General features: G+C 43.3%; 1 protein-coding gene across 16 annotated transcripts in view; it reads right to left on the reverse strand.

Moving 5' to 3' along the window:
* EPB41L2 (erythrocyte membrane protein band 4.1 like 2) overlaps positions 1-19,465 on the reverse strand; it is a 278,051-nt gene that overhangs the window by 142,734 nt on the left and 115,852 nt on the right. For all 16 annotated transcript variants that reach the window (XM_068231559.1, XM_068231555.1, XM_068231551.1 and 13 more), the window contains one exon: positions 4,832-5,322. In XM_068231559.1, coding sequence (XP_068087660.1) covers positions 4,832-5,308 — 477 coding nt within the window. In that variant the 5' untranslated portion in view covers positions 5,309-5,322. The remainder of the gene's footprint in view (positions 1-4,831; positions 5,323-19,465) is intronic.

Genomic DNA, 19,465 nt, shown 5'->3' on the forward strand with positions numbered 1-19,465 from the left:
GCCCACCTACGCGTTGCGCTCGCCTCTCACGAGCTTCAACTGGATGTGCGCGGGAGGGGCTAGTTTGACAAGCATGTAAAAGTCTGGTTGAGGTACATGGATGATGTGCTGGTGGTGTGGAGAGGTGGTGAAGAGAGCCTGGAGGTGTTTATTGATAAATTGAACCAGAATCGACGGAATATTAATCTCACGCATGTGTGGAGTCGATCAGGCATTTCTTTTCTAGACCTGTGGCTATGGGCGGAGGGACGAAAACTTAACAAAAACCTTCCGGAAACCAACTGCAGGGAACACCCTTCTCCATGCTGCCAGCCATCATGCGCGTAGCTTTAAAAATGGCATCTCGCCGGGCCAATTTCTTCGTATTCATCGTAATTGCTCGCGGGACGGTGATTTCAAAGTAGAGGCGCAACAGTTGTACGACAGATTTAGAAAAAGAGGGTATAAACATGAAGTGTTATGCTCCAGCATAGAGAAGGCCATCACTAAGGCTCGGTTATCCCTGTTAAAAGGGGATGAGAGACAGAGGAGATTGGATGAGAGGGAGGGATCGAGCCTTATACGTTTTATTAGTCCCTTTAATGCTCAGTGGTCACAAATATGACAAATACTGGAACGACATCGGTCGGTCCTTTTGACTGACCCTGTGGTGGGGACAAAACCCTTGATGGTAGCGCGTAGGGCCCCTAGCCTGTGTGATGCATTGTACCACTCACAGGTTCCAAAAATGAGGGACAGGATGTGGTTGGGGGGGGGGGGGGGGGGTGTGAGCCCCCGAATGGCATGTTTAGGTGTGGAGGGGGCTCTATTTGCACGTATGTGGATGTGACTAAAACATTTAAAAACTCAATTGGTGATCAGGAATGGGAAATACAGAGTTTTATTAATTGTAGCCGAGTGGGTAGTCTATCAATTAACCTGCCAGTGTGATAAAATCTATGTGGGTATAACCACAAAACATCTGAAGAAACGAATTAGACAACATCTGAGTGATAAAGGATGTGGCCGGCAACAAAATGGAGAATTCAGGAGCACTGTGGCAGAACATTTTGGGACTGCACATCAGGGACAGACAAATGGACTTAAAATTCGAGGCATTTACAAGTTACCTGATAAAGGAAGGGGCTGAGATAGGGAAAAAGCCCTGCTTCAAAAAGAAAGTAGATTAATCTACATCTTTGAATAATGAATTAGATTATTCCCCATTTCTGTAGAAGAAGAAAAGTATTAACTAAAAGTCCTTTCCCCATTCCTGGTATAACGGAGATAAGAATTGTATTGATAATTGAACTCTTTCCGCACATTAAAATAGGAAAAAAAATGGAGAACCCCCCCCCCTATCGTTTATTAATATGCTTTTTGTCTGACTGATATCTATAAAAATATTACAAGTAAGATGCAGCATCAGCTGTTAAAAGCCAGAAAAAAAAAGACACTGTGTTTAACACACATACTGGCAAGATCCCTTTGAGATTGACAACAGGAAGTGATGTCAGCATTGGAGGAAAGGAAGTGACCAGCTTGGAGTGCATAAAGGAGGAAACTAGCCCCCGCCGCGCACATCCAGTTGAAGCTCGTGAGAGGTGAGCGCAACGCGTAGGCGGGGCCTGAAACCCACATTGGCTTGTGGAGCACTCAGACTTCCTGGCTACTCGGGAGGTACTCTGTTAAAGCGTGCACGCTGGGAGTCTACCTGGAACCCTAAACCGATCTTAAGACCGGATACACTGGGATGAGGATAAAGGAGACCGGTGTGACCTGCCGGCAGAAAGCAACATCACGAAAGAAGGCGGTAAGACTGACTGGGTAAGTCCTGTGAAGTTTTCTTTGATGTGGATTGTACCCTGAATTATAAGCCTTATAGGACGTACCAAGACCGCTACGGATTACACAATTAACCCACTGACACCCATAGGAGTTAGACTTTTGGTACCGGTACCTGGCATGAGTGGTGAAGAGGATGTGTGGTGCTGCAGTGAGCTTGGGTGTGTGGGAGCGCTCCATTTTTAAGTGGATTTAGATTATTCTCCAAGCACTTTTTGTGTCACATTAGACCAGATGAGTGGTGGCACATTCCTCAATTTTGTAGTTTCACACTTCATGTGACGCCATTCCTGTTACTAGCAGTATATTGGTCACAAGGCGAGGTTGAGTTAGTGCAAATACAGATTGATTTACACTGATCCTCTAATACTTTTAGCCATTAAACCTGAACAAGCATATGCAGATTCATATCAGGTGTTTCTGACACTGTCAGATCTGACAAGATTAGCGGCATGCTTGTTCCTGTTGTAAATCAGACACTACTGCACCAAAATAAATCAGCAGGGCTGCCAGGCAACCAGTATTATTTAAAAGGAAGTTTGGCATATGGCAGCCTCCATATGCCTCTCACTTTGGTAGTCCTTTAACACCCTGTTTTACTTAGGTAATTGCATAGCTGAAGAGGCCAACTTACTTATTAGCTTCCTTGAAGTCAACAGTATATTCCTTGACCACTATATGTGTTAAATTTTTATCAGCTAAAGCATTATATTCTTGAAAAATTAATTACCCAAACCTATCTACACAAAAATAGAAGAGCTTCATTTTTCATCAAAAACAATCAGAAATTAATGTAATTATGTATCATTTCCATGCAATGACCACTCCTAGCAATACTGCTTTATGAGCTAGAGGGACTTGCTTTTCTCTACAAGTAATGTCATCTGTGTGATAATTGCAGCTGTATAACTAATATTGCACCTTTATGCCAGACCAAAATCCCAGTTAACCAATATATAGTTTGTAACTTCCTTTTATAAATGGAAAATGACCAGCAAGGAAGAAAACTAATAATTTTGACAGTACTTTTTTTTACCTACTTTTTAAATTAAGTTATTGAAACAAAAGATTAATATCTCCTTAGGAGAAACCCAACCCAGTCCTCAAGGCCCACTAAGGCCTAGTGCACACCAGAGCGGTTCGGCTGCAGTTTGCGATCCGCTTGCGGGTGCGGATCTGCTAGGGTAATGTATTTCAATGGGCTGGTGCACACCAGAGCGGGAGGCGTTTTGCAGAAACGCATACTCCCGGGCTGCTGCAGATTTTGGATTGCGGATGCGTTTCTGCCTCAATGTTAAGTATAGGAAAAACGCAAACCGCTCTGAAAAACGGCACTTCAGAGCGGTTTGCCAGGCGGTTTTTGTTACAGTAGCTGTTCAGTAACAGCTTTACTGTAACAATACATGAAATCTACTACACCAAAACCGCTACACAAAACCGCAAAACGCTAGCTGAAACGCTGCAGAAAAAGAAGAAAAAGCGTTTCAAAATCTGCTAGCTTTTTGCGGATCTGCTAGCGGTTTTTGGTGTGCACCAGGCCTCATAGTGCATGTTTTGTGGAATTACACAGAAGCAGATAAACTGCACTTCAAGGCACCAATTGCCCCACCTGTGAACATGGGAAGCATAGTGGTGTAGTGAATAGCAGTCTCGCCTTGCAGTGCAAGGTCCCGGTTTCGAATCCCAGCCAGGGCACTATCTGCAAGGAGTTTGTATGTTCTCCTGGTGAGAAATGTATTCCTTTTCACAAACAGACCACCAGGGGACGTTGTATGACTGATATTGTGGTAAAACCCCTCCCACAAGAAGCTCTGAGTACCGAGGTACTCATGGCAATTTCCTGTCTGTGAACCTTGTTGAACCTGTGGGAAATAGCTGTTTACAGCTGTTTCCAACTGCCAAAACAGCAAGCAGCAGCTACATCTCTTGCCAGCAGTAAAAATGTCACCATGTGATAAATGTCAGAATGTAAATCGGGGATTTAAAAGATTTTACAATGGGCAAACACTGACTAAATCATTTGAAGCACTTTTTTGTTAGATTATTTTCACTGGAGTTCCTTTTTAATGTCCATGTTTCTCTATGGCTCAAGTGGGTGATGTTACAGTTTAACAGTGTGCTGACCAGGAATCTGTTATGGGGTAATGGACATTTTCAAAATGGAGGACAGAATTCCCTTGATCACAGTGGACAAACAGGACACAGGAGAGGAGAAAGGGATTGAGGAGTAGACTACACAGCAGGTAAGTATGACTTGTGTATGGTTATTTTGTCTTAATTTTCAGTTCAGGTTTTCTTTGAAGTTTACCAAGCATAAGCTCAGGCACCCGATTAAGACACCTGGCAATAGGTTTATGGATTTAAGTTAAGAGTGTCAAACTTAAATACACAGCGGGCCAAAGTTGAAAACTGGGACCAAGTTGTGTGCCAAACTTGATGTTTAGTGGCCACCTCCCTCCCTATACAGTTCCCAGGTGTCTAATGGCCCTCCCTACACAGTTTCCTGGTGTCAAGTGCTCCATGTCCACCCATACAGTTCCCAGGTGTCTAATCCCACTCCCCTCCCCTATAATGTTCTCTGGTGTCCAGTTGCCCCCTCCCTAGCCTATAAAGCTCATTGGTGTCTAGTGGTCCCTCTCCCATCACAATGTTGTTTCATAGTTTTAATGCTTAGCCATACAGGTGTGGCACCCGGGAACTCATGGGGCAAACAATGTGAAGTGGCGAAACCACTTGCGGGCCAAATTTGAGGGCACTGTGGTCCAGAGTTTGACATGCATGATGTAAGTAAAGAAAATGTGATTACAACCTTACTGAAACCTAGCAGGCTAGGCCCCTAGAGTCTGAGGGTGTGGACAGGAGCTAGCGGGGAGCATAGGGGAGCTGAGGAAGATCCTTTAGGATCCTGTACATTGATATATTTGTACAATAATTATGTAGTGCAAAAACATCGTACAGACATCATACACTGGGGGAAACTGTAAATAGAAAGGAATCACATACAAACCTCTACATTACTAACTGCAACAATTTCTTCTTTGCTCTCTGCCTCTTGCTCCACACCCTGACCTTCTGCTGGCTTCTCGTCATGGCTATTGACTTGTTCATTTTCCACCTGTTTTACATCAGATGACTGAGGCACACTATCTTTGTTATCCTCCTTACAATCAGACTGGCTCAGGGATTTCTGTTTTTTGAGCCACGGTGGAAGAAAACGTGAAATTCCTTTGCCTTCATGTGTCTCTTTTCCCTTTTTCTCCTTTCCCGGGCTTTTCTCTGTAGGACTGGTGGGGGAAAAGGGTTGCTGAGCTGTACTGCCTTCCTCTGCGTTTCCAGGATTTTTATCTTCAGAGTTGTCCGCTGTTACTTCTATATTTCCTTCTGCCTGCTGCCCATCCTCAACTGTGTTCTCTGGTTGTTCATTCTTATTTTCAGGCTTTTCTGAGTCATTCACTTCCACCCCAGGACTTGCTTCAGTTGTCATGGCCCCAGGCTATTCTGAAATGATTAAATTAGACTGCCAATCAATAAAGACTGCAAGTACAATAGTTTCTGTCATACAACAAAAAAGAGCAGACAAGGACTATCTTACACAATCATACACTAATGTTTTTGTTTTTTTTAAACAGAATGAAACCTTCTGAACATATCTGTGGATAAACAGACCCCAGTGAAAAGAAAGAAAGGAAGGATGGATAGATAAATAGATAGAGCAGGTTAACACAGGTGGGTGGCAGTGGTTAACTTAACCGATGCTAAACGCTTTTTCTGCTACAGCGCAAAAAAGCATTTAGCATCTGTTCCCATCAGATCGTGTTGTGTTTTAAGCCACTAGGGTAATACTGACTACAGTCTATTCCATGCTGGACACTACATGTAGCGTCCAAAATAAGGGATCTACTGTGACGTTTAAATGTTTAGTTGAAGGGAGAGGTGAAGACACCAGCACCCCACCTGCCCTGCTGCCAGGTTTAGGGGTGCGAGAGAAGTGCAAGCATGCACAGGAGAGCCTGTTTTCACAGGCTCTAACTTTTTTATACTTTACATTGTTAACCACTTAAGCGGAATGGTTGTAGCTCCTACGTCTAAAAAGGTGGTCACTCATGCCAACTGGATGTAGGGGCTATGTCTGAGAGAAACACCCCCCTCCCACACACACACACACACCCCGCGATCGCGCATGTGACCACTAATCAGTGCAACAGATCATGCAGTCCCTGGACCTGATCGGTGCCCTGTTAACCCGCAATAATCAACTGTTAAAAAGTACACAGGAAGTGCTTTACTTTCTGTAATTATAATGTATGCGCACGTGACCCCTGTACTGCACCACTGATTGGTTAAAGGGTTCATGTGATCCTTTGATCCCTGTGGCTGCAGTGATTGGCCCAAGAGTCAAAAAATAAAAAAAATTGTCCATGTATAATTACTTCAGGTGTGACCACAGGCAGCGGGGCGTTAAATTACCCAGAAGTCTTCAGGGATGTCTGCATTCCATTACGCATAATAAGGCTAATCAACAGGGCTGCCAAGCAACTGGCATTGTTCCCAAGGAAATAAATATGGCAGCCTTCATATCCCTCTCACCTCAGTTCCCTTTAAACACAGCACAAAACTAATAGCAAAAAAAGACAAATAGTTCTGAAGCTGCTGGAAGGGTTAATACTCAATCTGTACTTTACTCATAAGTTAATTGATAACATTGCTGCTGCCTTACTAAAATTATCAGATGATGTTCAGCCTTTTTAAAGAGACACTGAAGCAAAAAAAAAATATATATATATATGATATAATGAATTGGTTGTGTACTATGAATAATTTCTAGAAGATTAGCAGCAAAGAAAATATTCTCATACTTTTATTTTCAGGTATATAGTGTTTTTTCTAACATTGCATTATTCTATAATATGTGCAGATTACACAACACTCAACATTCAAAATGAGTCTTTCAGAGCAGTCTGTGAAGTAAAGACCTCTCCTCTAGCAGAGAAAAAGTAAACAGTTCACTTACAGTTGAGATAATAAAAGTCAGATAACAGCCCTCTCCACGACTAACTTAGTCGGAGAGCTTAATGGCTTGTTTACATAGAGATAACAACTGGAGTTTCTCAACTCTTCCTGTACTGGAAACAATTAGACTGATGTATCTGATCTTAATGTTTTATTTCTTAGCTGTACTACACATACAAATTATAATATAATTTTTTTTTTCGCTTCAGTGTGTCTTTAAAGGAGTACTATCGATTGAAACGACTTTTTTTTTTAATACTGTATATTAGTGTACACATTACCACTAGTGCTAGGGGCACTTTATTTATTCACCCAGGTCTCTCTCTTGCTATCCCTGCTTAAAAATTCATTTCTCACACAGCTCATAGTAGTTTGGGTCACCCTGAGTTGCTTGGTTACTCTGTCACACAGCTCACAAATATATTTCACTGTGTCACTCACAGCATGCAGGAGACATGAGGAGAAATAGGCTGATCTGAGGTGGTAACAGGTAACTAAATGAGCTGGAATATAACTAGCTATAAACAATAGTCTGTGTTTACACTCAGTCTGGCTGCCTGCTTGTGGTGATTCACTCCAGGCTGCATCCACTTTACAAGCTGCTGAGAGGGGCAGACCACTGTTTACAATTAGCATTATTAGTATCTTTATCAGTCAAGAGAAGCAAAGATAATAAACACACATTGCTAGAATCTTTAACCCCTTACCACCATATCAATAAGATTCTTTCAGCAAGGTGATAATTAAACTATTAACTGAGGAGTTGATAGCAACTCCCCTGTGCAGACATGGGCTTAGCCCTCTGGGAGCCCTCAGCATATAGATACATTTGTATCAAACACTGACGGCCAAAACTGACGGAGGATTTAAGGGCCCGTTTCCACTAGTGCGACGCGATTTCGGCCGCATTCCGACGCTTGTAAAAACGCATGCGGATGCGTTTCCGCATGAGTTTTTACCCGCGATTTCGCGTGTGATTTCGCATGGCAGGGTGCCATGCGAAATTAACCATGACACTGCCAGGGCAAAATAACATTGAAAAGGTGCGAAATCGCACGCGAAATCGCGGGTAAAAACGCATGTAACAAACGCATGCGTTTTTACTATTAAATACATTAGCGGCGATTCGCACGGATTCCCGACGCAGGCGAATTCTGCGGGTCCCGTCGTGCAGATTTGGCCCGCTGCCAAATCGCTCCCGCACGCCGCACAGGTGGGAACAGCCCCATCCACTAACATTAGGTATGCGAATCCGCATGCAGTGCCCGCATGCGGATTCGCCCTAGTGGAAACGAGCCCTTACAGCTGAGAGGAACAGCTGTGTGAGGAATCAAATTGCTCCTAGTACTTGTCCTAATGTGTGCTACAACATACAGCATTTAAAAATAAATGCATACATCGATAGTATTCCTTTAAGCAGTGTAAGCAATGTAGAAAATCCTTTGCTGTGTTAGAGCAGTATTTAAGTTTTCTATTTGTTCTTTGCTGTGTTTAATGTTTTAGAGCAAATATTTAAATTTGAGCTTCAGATCACTTTAAGGCACACGAGCGCATATTGTACTTGTTCAGTGTGGGTGCTATATATGTCATCTTCTGTGCTGCTGTATCCCTTCTCTATTCTGTATTGCAAGTTTAAAATTAGTACAAAGAAAGTCTCAACATTGCTTCCTTTCCATTTCTGCAGGTCACCCTCCCGGCTTATTCAGTAAATGGGGGCATAGATAAGCCAGAGTTAGACATTTGTTTTAGGGCAGAAATACACTGCAGACCGCTTTCCAATCAGTTTTCCCTTTTAAAAACAAACACTCTCCCATTGACTTGCTTTAAAACAGCAGCAAAACTGCCACAATCACAATTTTTCAAAAAAATTTGCCAGTTTTATTGAAATTTTAATGCAGCATAGTCAATAGGTATATGTTTTTATTAACGCTTTTATTTTATTAAGCACTCTGCAGTGTGTGTCTGCCTGTAAACTTGCAGATCAGATAAGCATGAAACATTTAGGGAAAGCTGACTTATGTACGCAAGCTAGAGAGAATTTGTGGAAGGTGGCCATTTGGGACCATTTCAGCTAAGACTCTAGCATGTATACAGTTGCCACAGACACCAATAACATGGGCACACTGGACCTTTATATGACAGCGACTAATAAATGTATTGTTTATTACTGCGACCACTAGAGGACTCTCCCTCTGACCATATAAACAGTACAACGTGTTGCTTAGCTATAGCCAAGTGATGAGTCTGTATAACGTAAAGAGAAACTCTGACCAAGAATTGAACTTCATCCCAATCAGTACCCGATACCCCCTTTTACATGAGAAATCATTCCTTTTCACAAACAGATCATCAGGGGGTGCTGTATGACTGATATTGTGGTGAAACCCCTCCCACAAGAAGCACTGAGTACCGAGGTACTTCTGGCAGTTTCCTGTCTGTGAAACCTGTTACATTGTGGGAAATAGCCGTTTACAGCTGGTTCCAACTGCCAAAACAGCAAGCAGCAGCAGCTACATCACTTGCCAGCAGTAAAAATGTCACCATGTAATAAATGTCAGAATATAAATCAGAGATTTAAAATATTTTACAATGGGCAAACACTGACTAAATCATTTATACATAGTTATTGTAAAAATGAAGCACTTTTTTATTACATTATTTTCACTGGAGTTCCTCTTTAAGGCTGCTCTAAATGGTCACCCTAGCAATTGAGGACTGCACCCTACAGGTGACGGTTATTGTATGTGCATGTGCCTTAATGCTAGCGTTATGTAAACTTTTCATTGATTAGACATTCTATAAAACACAGAAAGAAAATTGAAATCAATGAAATACTAGAGCACAGTTGATAACTCTTTGATTTAGAGTGAACCTGCTGTCAGAGTGATATGGAAGTTGCCATAATTATTTTTTTTTTAAAACAAGGCAAGTTGTCTGGATGTCCCCCAACCCTGTGTCTAATATTTTTAAGAATGAGAAGACTGACTACAACACAGCTTTGTGCTGCATTTGGTTGGTACAAAGCTCCTAGTGAGGGCATTTTCATTGACTTTCAAATAGATACAGTGGCTTGCAAAAGTGTTCGGGCCCCCTTGAAGTTTTCCACATTTTGTCACATTACTGCCACAAACATGAATCAATTTTATTGGAATTCCACGTGAAAGACCAATACAAAGTGGTGTACATGTGAGAAGTGGAATGAAACTCATACATGATTCCAAACATTTTTTACAAATAAATAACTGCAAAGTGGGACATGCGTAATTATTCAGCCCACTAGTCAATACTTTGTATAACCACCTTTTGCTGCAATTACAGCTGCCAGTCTTTTAGGGTATGTCTCTACCAGCTTTTCACATCTAGAGACTTAAATCCTTGCCCATTCTTCTTTGCAAAACAGCTCCAGCTCAGTCAGACTAGATGGACAGCGTTTGTGAACAGCAGTTTTCAGATCTTGCCACAGATTCTCGATTAGATTTAGATCTGGACTTTGACTGGGCCATTCTAACACATGGGTATGTTTTGTTGTAAACCATTCCATTGTTGCCCTAGCTTTATGTTTAGGGTGGTTGCTCTGCTGAAAGGTGAACCTCTGCCCCAGTCTCAAGTCTTTTGCAGACTCCAAGAGGTTTTCTTCCAAGATTGCCCTGTATTTGGCTCCATCCATCTTCCCATCAACTCTAAACAGCTTCCCTGTCCCTGATGAAGAGAAGCACCCCCAGAGCATGATGCTGCCACCACCATATTTGAAAGTGGGGATGGTGTGTTCTGAGTGATGTGCAGTGTTAGTTTTCCGCCACGTTTTGCATTTTGGGCAAAAAGTTCCATTTTGGTCTCATCTGACCAGAGCACCTCTTCCACATGTTTACGGTGTCCTCCACATGGCTTGTGGCAAACTGCAAATGGGACTTCTTATGGTTTTCTGTTAACAATGGCTTTCTTCTTGCCACTCTTCCATAAAGGCCAACTTTGTGCAGTGCACGACTTATAGTTGTCCTATGGACAGATTCCCCCACCTGAGCTGTAGATCTCTGCAGCTCGTCCAGAGTCACCATGGGCCTCTTGACTACATTTCTGATCCGCGCTCTCCTTGTTCGGCCTGTGAGTTTAGGTGGACGGCCTTGTCTTGGTAGGTTTACAGTTTGCCATACTCCTTCCAACTCTGAATGATGGCTTGAACAATGCTCCATGGGAAGTTCAAGGCTTTGGAAATCTTTTTGTAGCCTAAGCCTGCTTCTAAATTTCTCAATAACTTTATCCCTGACCTGTCTGGTGTCGTTGCTCCCAATATTCTCTTGGACAACCTCTGAAGCCTTCATAGAGCAGCTGTATTTGTACTGACATTAGATTACACACCAGTGCACTCGATTTAGTCATTAACAATCATCAGGCAAGGTCTATGGGTAACTGACTGCACTCAGACCAAAGGGGGCTGAATAATTATGCACACCCCACTTTGCAGTTATTCATTTGTAAAAAAATGCTTGGAATCATGTAAGACTTTCGTTCCACTTCTCACGTGTACACTACTTTGTATTGGTCTTTCATGTGGAATTCCAATAACATTGATTCAAAACTTCAAGGGGGCCAAATACTTTTGCAAGCCACTGTATCTGTTGTAATAAAACTAAATTTGAGTGGATCTAGGTGGTAAGCATGACAAAGTGATAACAGAAAGATAATGACCATTTACCAAATCATGTAAAATCTATTAGTGTATGTCCACCTCCATTCTGCTTCTGGATTACAAATTCTAATGTATGCATACATTACATTATATACAGTAGAGAAATACTTTGTAGAAAGACTCAGAGATGAAAATAGTAGTAAAACCGATAGTTACACTGGGCTTCTTCCCACCCCATAAACATGCGAGTCCCTCACCATCCTCCCACGGTCTGCCGTTCAGCCGCGATCAGCCCCGGGTAACTTGCTCAGTCGGGTCCAGTCTAGTGCTACATACACACTTGAAAGATTAATAAAAGATGTCAGACCAATTTAACCCCCTTTCATGTAGTATGAGAGCCATACTTTACACAGTCTATTCTATTGAGCTGAACTCCCCATCAGATAAAATCTTTGCAAGAGGCGGCACACAAAGATGCTGTACACATGCAAAAGATCAGTATCTGCAAAATATCTGTTCCTGCAAACGATCCGTTCCTGCAAAATGCATTCATAGTCTGCAGATCCTCATACACACCTTGTTTAACAGACATTCATCTGCAGATCAGATCCACCAGGATGGATCTTTAGATCTGCAGACTGTCAGATATGCAGTTGAATGTCTGTTAATAATATCCACTTAAGGACCGCCTAACGCCGATAGGCGTCGGTGGGTTTAAGTGGTTATTACATGGAAACTTTCCATGTCAGTTCACGGAGACTGTCTCCGTGAACAGTGTGCGAGCCGCCGATCGTGGCTCGCACGCCTAATGCAAACACGCGGGGACGAAATCCCTGCTGTTTACATCAATACAGCGCTGCTGCGCAGCAGCGCCGTAAGGCAGATCGGCGATCCCCGGCCTCTGATTGGCCGGGGATCGCCGTTATTTGATAGGCTGAAGCCTATCCTATATTGCGCAGGACGGATATCCGTCCTGCGCAGCATAACGAGGGAGAGGGAGGTAAGGGGAAGGAGGGAGCGCCAAAAATGCTGCAGAGGGGGGCTTTGAAGAGCCCCCCCGCTCGGCCACACGGAGCGGCGGCGATCAGACCCCCCCAGCAAATCATCCACCTAGTGGGGGAAAAAAGGGGGGGGGGCGGGGGGGGGGGGCAGTCTGATCGCCCTGCCTTTCTCACGATCTGCGCTGCGGGCTGGAGAGCCCACGCAGCGCAGATCACACAGAACAGCCAACAAGGTAAGTATGAGGATCTGCAGATATCATAGACTATGAATGCATTTTGTAGGAACGGATCTTTTGCAGATACTGATCTTTTCAATGTGTACAGCATCCTTGTGTGCAACATCTTGCAAAGATTTTTATCCAATGAGGAGTTCAGCTAAATAGAATAGACTGTGTAGAGTAGGGCTGCACGGTTTTTCGGTTTAAAACCGAAACCGCGGTTCATGGCAAGACGATCTGCTGATCGTCAGTACCATCGTTTTTTTCGGTCTGCTGTTTAATACTTTGCTTCTGGCCCCGCTGTGCGCGGATTGGCCAGAAGCAGTGAATATGTATGAGAGTTAATGAGCGGGGGGCGGATCCACTCCAGCGAGCGGCCGGGCACATACAGCATTACCAATCACTGGCTAGCATGGAATGACGGCAGCGGTAGGCGGAGCTGTATGCTCTGTACAGCTCCGCCTACCACTGCCGTCATTCCATCGCTAGCCAGTGATAGGTAATGCTGTATGATGTGCCTGGCCGCTCGCTCTAGTGGATCCGCCCCCCGCTCATTAACGCTCATACATATTCACTGCTTCTGGCCCGGATTGGCCAGAAGCAGTGAATATGTATGAGTGTTAATGAGCGGGGGGCGGATCCACTAGAGCGAACGGCCAGGCACATCATACAGCATTACCTATCACTGGCTAGCGATGGAATGACGGCAGTGGTAGGCGGAGCTGTACAGAGCATACAGCTCCGCCTACCGCTGCCGTCATTTAAAGAGGAACTCCAGTGAAAATAATTTAATAAAAAAAAGTGCTTCATTTTTACAATAATTATGTATAAATGATTTAGTCAGTGTTTGCTCATTGTAAAATCTTTCCTCTCCCAGATTCACATTCTGACATGTATTACATGGTGACATTGTTACTGTGGGCAAGTTATGTAGCTGTTTCTAGCTGCTCTGGCTGTTACAGACAGCTTTAAACAGCCATTTCCTGTCTGTGAACATTGTTACATTGTGGCAGTTTGCCCAGAGTACCGCGGTATTCAGAGCCTCTTGTGGGAGTTCTTGGGGTTCAATTCTTGGTTGGAGTTTCTCTTTAATCGCTAGCCAGTGATCGGTAATGCTGCATGTGCCCAGCCGCTTGCTGGAGTGGATCCGCCCCCCCTTCCCCGCTCATTAACTCTCATACATATTCACTGCTTCTGGCCAATCCGCGCACAGCGGGGCCAGAAGCAAAGTATTACGGACAGGACCGGGCAGTGCGGACCAACCTCTCCCCCCCCCCCCCCCCCCCCCCCAGCATTTGAAAAAAAAAAAAAAAAAAGGGGGGGGGGAAATCGAAATTGCAATTTCTGAGTGAAAAATAGCAATTTCGATTTTTCCCTAAAATCGTGCAGCCCTAGTGTAGAGTATGCGCTCATACTACATGGAAGGTGGTTAAATTGGTCTAAGATTTTTCATTAATCTTTCAAGTGTGTACACACCATAAGTCTTGTGAGCATGCGCGGACCAACTGCGCATGCACAGTAGACCCGGACTGACGCGACTGAGCAAGTTACCAGGTCTGATCGCAGCTGAAAAGCAGACTGCGGGAGGACAGTGAGTGACTAGTGTTTATTGGACAAGAGGAGGCCCAGGTAAGTATCGGTTCTACTACTATTTTCATCTCTGGTTATTTAGAAGGTTCAATATACCACGTAATAGCTTCAATATACTACATTAATCATTTTTAAATGTTGCAGAATATACAGCTACTTAAGATTGGAAAAATAACACATAATGAACCATTTGCTTATGTTCTCCTCCCACCCCACCCAAATCCTCTCAGCCCTTTAGAGAACCAAGTATTGTTGGCTTTACATAGTAATTTACAATTATTTTAGTCTTGCCTACAAGCCACACACCAACTAACCATTTGAACCTCTTATGTCATTCATTCTATTGCCAGCAGCTATAAAATGTCATTTCTTACATAGCCCCAGCTTGCATGATACCGTTAAAAGGGCATTTTGCAGACACAAAAACAAACCTCCAAGGCTGAGAAAATTGATATCAATATCAACTTACAATAGATCAAAACAAAAATGTACTTTATACCTAATGGAACATAACAGTGTGTGTGTGTGGGGGGGGGGGGGGGGAGATAGTCCATTTGCATCACTTTGCTTTGCAAACATACCAGTAGATGGTATAACCACAGAAGAAAAGTAAACAATAGTAGACTACTCTATACAGCACAAATTTAATTTACAATAACTTCAGCTTTTTAAAAACAAAATAAATTTGTTCTTATTGCATTAAAGTAAAAACAGAATTACATTTAACAAAAGCAAATTATAAAAGTGGACAGATATCGTTCTTTACATTGTACTTCTATTGAACTATTGCCACACTAGACAAATGGATGATTTTGAAACACTAAATACATACCAATATGGAGCAACCCGAATCAGCCCCTTAGGAACTGGCGACTTATGGAATGGTATACTTTTTCCAAGCATGATTAATCCAAATACGCAGTCCCACAATATGCTCAGAAGATACCTAATCATTGACTGTTGGATGCTTAAAACCCTAATTAGGAGGGATGACATTTCTAGCAGTTAAATTTATTTGAAGCAGCTCTTCCAGAAAAAATCCCTTTGGAAAAGCAAGTCACATGATCCAGAGATCTGGCAAAGTTCAGTGGCAGAGTGAGAATTCCTTCTTTTGAACAGAGCCATCACTTGAACCTCCCCCATCTCTTCCCTTTGATGGAGCACTGGGAAGCAGTGAGCATGGTCAGCTCTGCTTACAAGAAAAGACTGGCTGGTGCTCCCTTCCAGCTTCTAACTGACTGCCACTGATTGCCAACGAGATAAAAAAAATTCAAGCTTGATGTGACTTTTATGCTGTTATGCCGCTTGCAAATTAATCAGCTGCAGCATCGGATGAAGCTATTTCTAAACGATCTAAATTTGCATCAATTCAAAATCATTAGCATCTTGCTGACCATGTCAACACCAAAACCTCTGCAGCCGTTTGAGCTGGGACTCAACCCCATCTGTTATTTCCCTACTTTTGAACCAAATGACAAATCACTGCAGGACCCATATTTATAAGTAGCATTGTGGGTTTTGATTTTGTGTGAGAGGTTTTTACATTTATGTTTTCCATATAGGCAGGGTATTTGTTCACTGGGATGCCTACCCAGATACCTACGGTGCGTAGGTATCAGTATCTGGCATTTGCCCAGGAAGTTACTAGTGCAAAACTAGCCAGCCAGGAGATGTATAAAAATGGTTATATCACTAGAGCTCATTTCACTGTATAGGTGGCCACTAAGATTACAATTTGCTGAACGATTGAACAATTCTTCTTATGAATGATCATAAATGATCTTTGGGAACACTAAGACAAATATCTCCTAAACAACCTGATCAGATTAATGAAATCAATCCGGTCCCAGCTCATGCACACTTGTTCATGCTCCCGTCGCTAAGAGCATCCTGCACAGGTGCAGTATGAGAAAACCTTGTACTGTGCAGGACGCGTGTCCCCCCCCCCCCCGCCGGCTGGCCATAAGAGGAGAGAGAGAGAGAGAGATGAGGCAGATGAAAAAGCCGGCGGCTTGAATCGTTACATTGCCGCCGGCTTAATTGCAACAAATTAATACGTTTGGCCGCTGCGCTGCGGCCAGAAGATACATTCATATCAGAGTAAACGATCCGTTTCTAACATTGGCCGCAGCGCAGCGGGCACTTCGCGAATTGGCCGGCCAGAACCCGAAGTGGCCGGCCAGAACTAGAAGTGGCCAAACTTCGGGTTCTGGCCGTAACATATATACTAAATAACATCTATGCTGTAAGAATAAAGCCTGATGTGTAGCTGTGTCACTAATAGAGATGGTCAATGAGATGGAAATAATTCTGCACTGATGCTGATTTATGCAAATGTACGCACTCCCTTTGCTGATGAAATCAAATAATTTGATATGTTAAAATTTGGTTTGGTGACTACAAATTAAAGGGTACCTGAGACGGATGAAAAGTAAAGTTTTATACATACCTGGGGCTTCCTCCAGCCCCCTTCAGGCTAATCAGTCCCTCGCTGTCCTCCACCACCCGGATCTTCTGCTATGAGTCCTGGTAATTCAGCCAGTCAGCGCTGTCCGGCCGCATGCCGCTCCCACAGCTAGGAACATTCTCCACCTGCGCAATAGTGCTGCACAGGTGTAGTATGCTCCTGGCGGCGGAGTGTGTGCATGCGCACTACGCCCGACTGGCTCAAGTACCTGGACTCATAGCAGAAAATCCAGGTGGCAGAGGAGGACAACGAGGGACTGATTATCCTGAAGGCGGCTGGAGGAAGCCCCAGGTATGTATAAAACTAATTTCATCTGTCTCAGGTTTACTTTGTTACACAGTAGTACTATACTCTACATATGCACTCCCCACAGAGCTGCAGGGAATCCACTGAGAATGTTGTGCACATTGAACACAGAGGTGTTGTCTGTCACCCATAAACCTTGTTCAGATTGTGCATGAAGAATGTGTAATAGAGGAAGAATCTCCTCATTCCCCTGCAGAGCACCTGCACATCACACTTACATATACCCACAGTCACATTGCCTAGGGCCTGATAGATGTTCTTTGTTACGGTCTGTACCTTTTACAAGTACTCTTACCAAGGACTAGTTTTAGTCTAAAGGGAATAAATATAGTAGTCTACATATCCTTCTCACTTCAGTTGTCTTGTAAAATTCCTAAGCGTTGGCAGTTAAGAGACGAATTTCATGTTACATACTTTTAATCAACAAAATTGTAATATGCAAATTAGAGGAGTCGGAGTCGAGGAGTCGGAGTCGGTGGAATCCTAAACTGAGGGGTCGGAGTCGGTGGATTTTTGGACCGACTCCACAGCCCTGGTAAATAGACGGCGTGATCGCTGAGACTGAAGAGGGGGCGGAGCTCCGCCCTCCGAGCATGAAATACGCGCACAGCATGCGCGCGATCTCATGCAAATTACAGCCCCAGGACTTTACGCCAATTGGCGTTACGCGGTCCTGGGGCTGCCGCCGCGGCCACGCCCGTCGGCGTGATGCGGTCGGAAAAAGGTTAAAGGTTTCCTTTAAACCATTCCTCTATCAATGCCTAATCCCAACCGACTCCCATTTCCCATTCAACAAGTTCCTGTTTTATATGTTCTGGGGGTTCTGGAGGGGGATATAAGAGGCAGCAATAGAAGGGGGCTCTTTAATAGGCAGCACTATACATTTTATTTTAAAAAATGTGGGGGGAGGGGGTCTTCAGAAATGTATACAGTAATTAGTTTCATTTAAGAGTGAGGTAATTATTTTTATATGTTTGTTAATTGATATATGCTAAATTGAAGACTTGAAATGTAGCTTAGATCAGAGCTGAAACAGTGTGTACAATGCTTTGCTGGCCAATATTTTTTTTCATTGTGAACAGCCAGATACTCCAGCTACACACAAGAAGCTGAGTGCTAGCCTGGAAGAGCATGCATGGGGAAAGCCCTACCCACAACTTGCTCTACTGACAGTGCCATTCAACAGCTAACTGATGAGATCATTCTTCTGTCTTCCCACCTGTAAAGATCTGTACAGTAGTTAACAGCACATCAGGCAGGAAATCTTAATATGGCTCACAAAAAAACCTTATTTGTGTGCAGCTGAGCTAGTCCTGCATGAAGTTGGCATTTATTAGCTACAGTATATACAAATTGCATTATTAAAGCAGCAAGGACAGCCACACCATCCCAGGAAAAAACACATAAGCAAATAACTACTTGTTTTACTTACATAACATCCACGTTTTGATTTCAGTGAATTTTATACAGTAAATAAAGAGAATTCTGTTTCAGACATTTACCATTTTAAGGCCTAGTGCACACCAGAGCTGTTCGGCTGCGGTTTGCGATCCGCTTGCGGGTGCGGATCTGCTAGGGTAATGTATTTCAATGGGCTGGTGCACACCAGAGCGGGAGGCGTTTTGCAGAAACGCATACTCCCGGGCTGCTGCAGATTTTGGATTGCGGATGCGTTTCTGCCTCAATGTTAAGTATAGGAAAAACGCAAACCGCTCTGAAAAACGGCACTTCAGAGCGGTTTGCCAGGCATTTTTTGTTACAGTAGCTGTTCAGTAACAGCTTTACTGTAACAATACATGAAATCTACTACACCAAAACCGCTACACAAAACCGCAAAACGCTAGCTGAAACGCTGCAGAAAAAGAAGAAAAAGCGTTTCAAAATCTGCTAGCGTTTTGCGGATCTGCTTGCGGTTTTTGGTGTGCACCAGGCCTAATTCCCTCTGACTGAAGCCAATATTGATGTAATTTCTTCCCTTACTTTTTTTTCTCCTTAACCACTTTAAAGTGGGATTGTCACCATAAAAATCAAATTTCAACAGCAACTGGTCTCGGTGTATAAGTGATAAAGATGCTAATCCTGCACTCAAAACTTTTTCTGCTGTTATGGTTTGGAGTTATCACATTACTTAGGAGCACTGGTCCTTTAATTGCCATTGCCAAACAGTTGCATGCTGGGGGGGGGGGCGCTTTTTTATCTAGAATATATTCCCCCTCTTCCCTTTATTTCCCCCTCCTAATGACTAAAAGTGTAACTGTCGGGCATAAAATCAAAAATCAATTCTTTATTTTTAATCTGGTAAACAAGTAATAAGGATGCTAATCAGGCAATCCAAAAGTTAAAATCACTCTTCCTTTTCTTGTTGATAAATGATCATTCCCCGGTTTACATGACTTATTTGGTACACAGAAAATTTGGTACA

This window comes from Hyperolius riggenbachi, chromosome 4 (assembly GCF_040937935.1).
Source record: "Hyperolius riggenbachi isolate aHypRig1 chromosome 4, aHypRig1.pri, whole genome shotgun sequence".
In the NCBI taxonomy this organism is placed as follows: Eukaryota; Metazoa; Chordata; class Amphibia; order Anura; family Hyperoliidae; genus Hyperolius; species Hyperolius riggenbachi.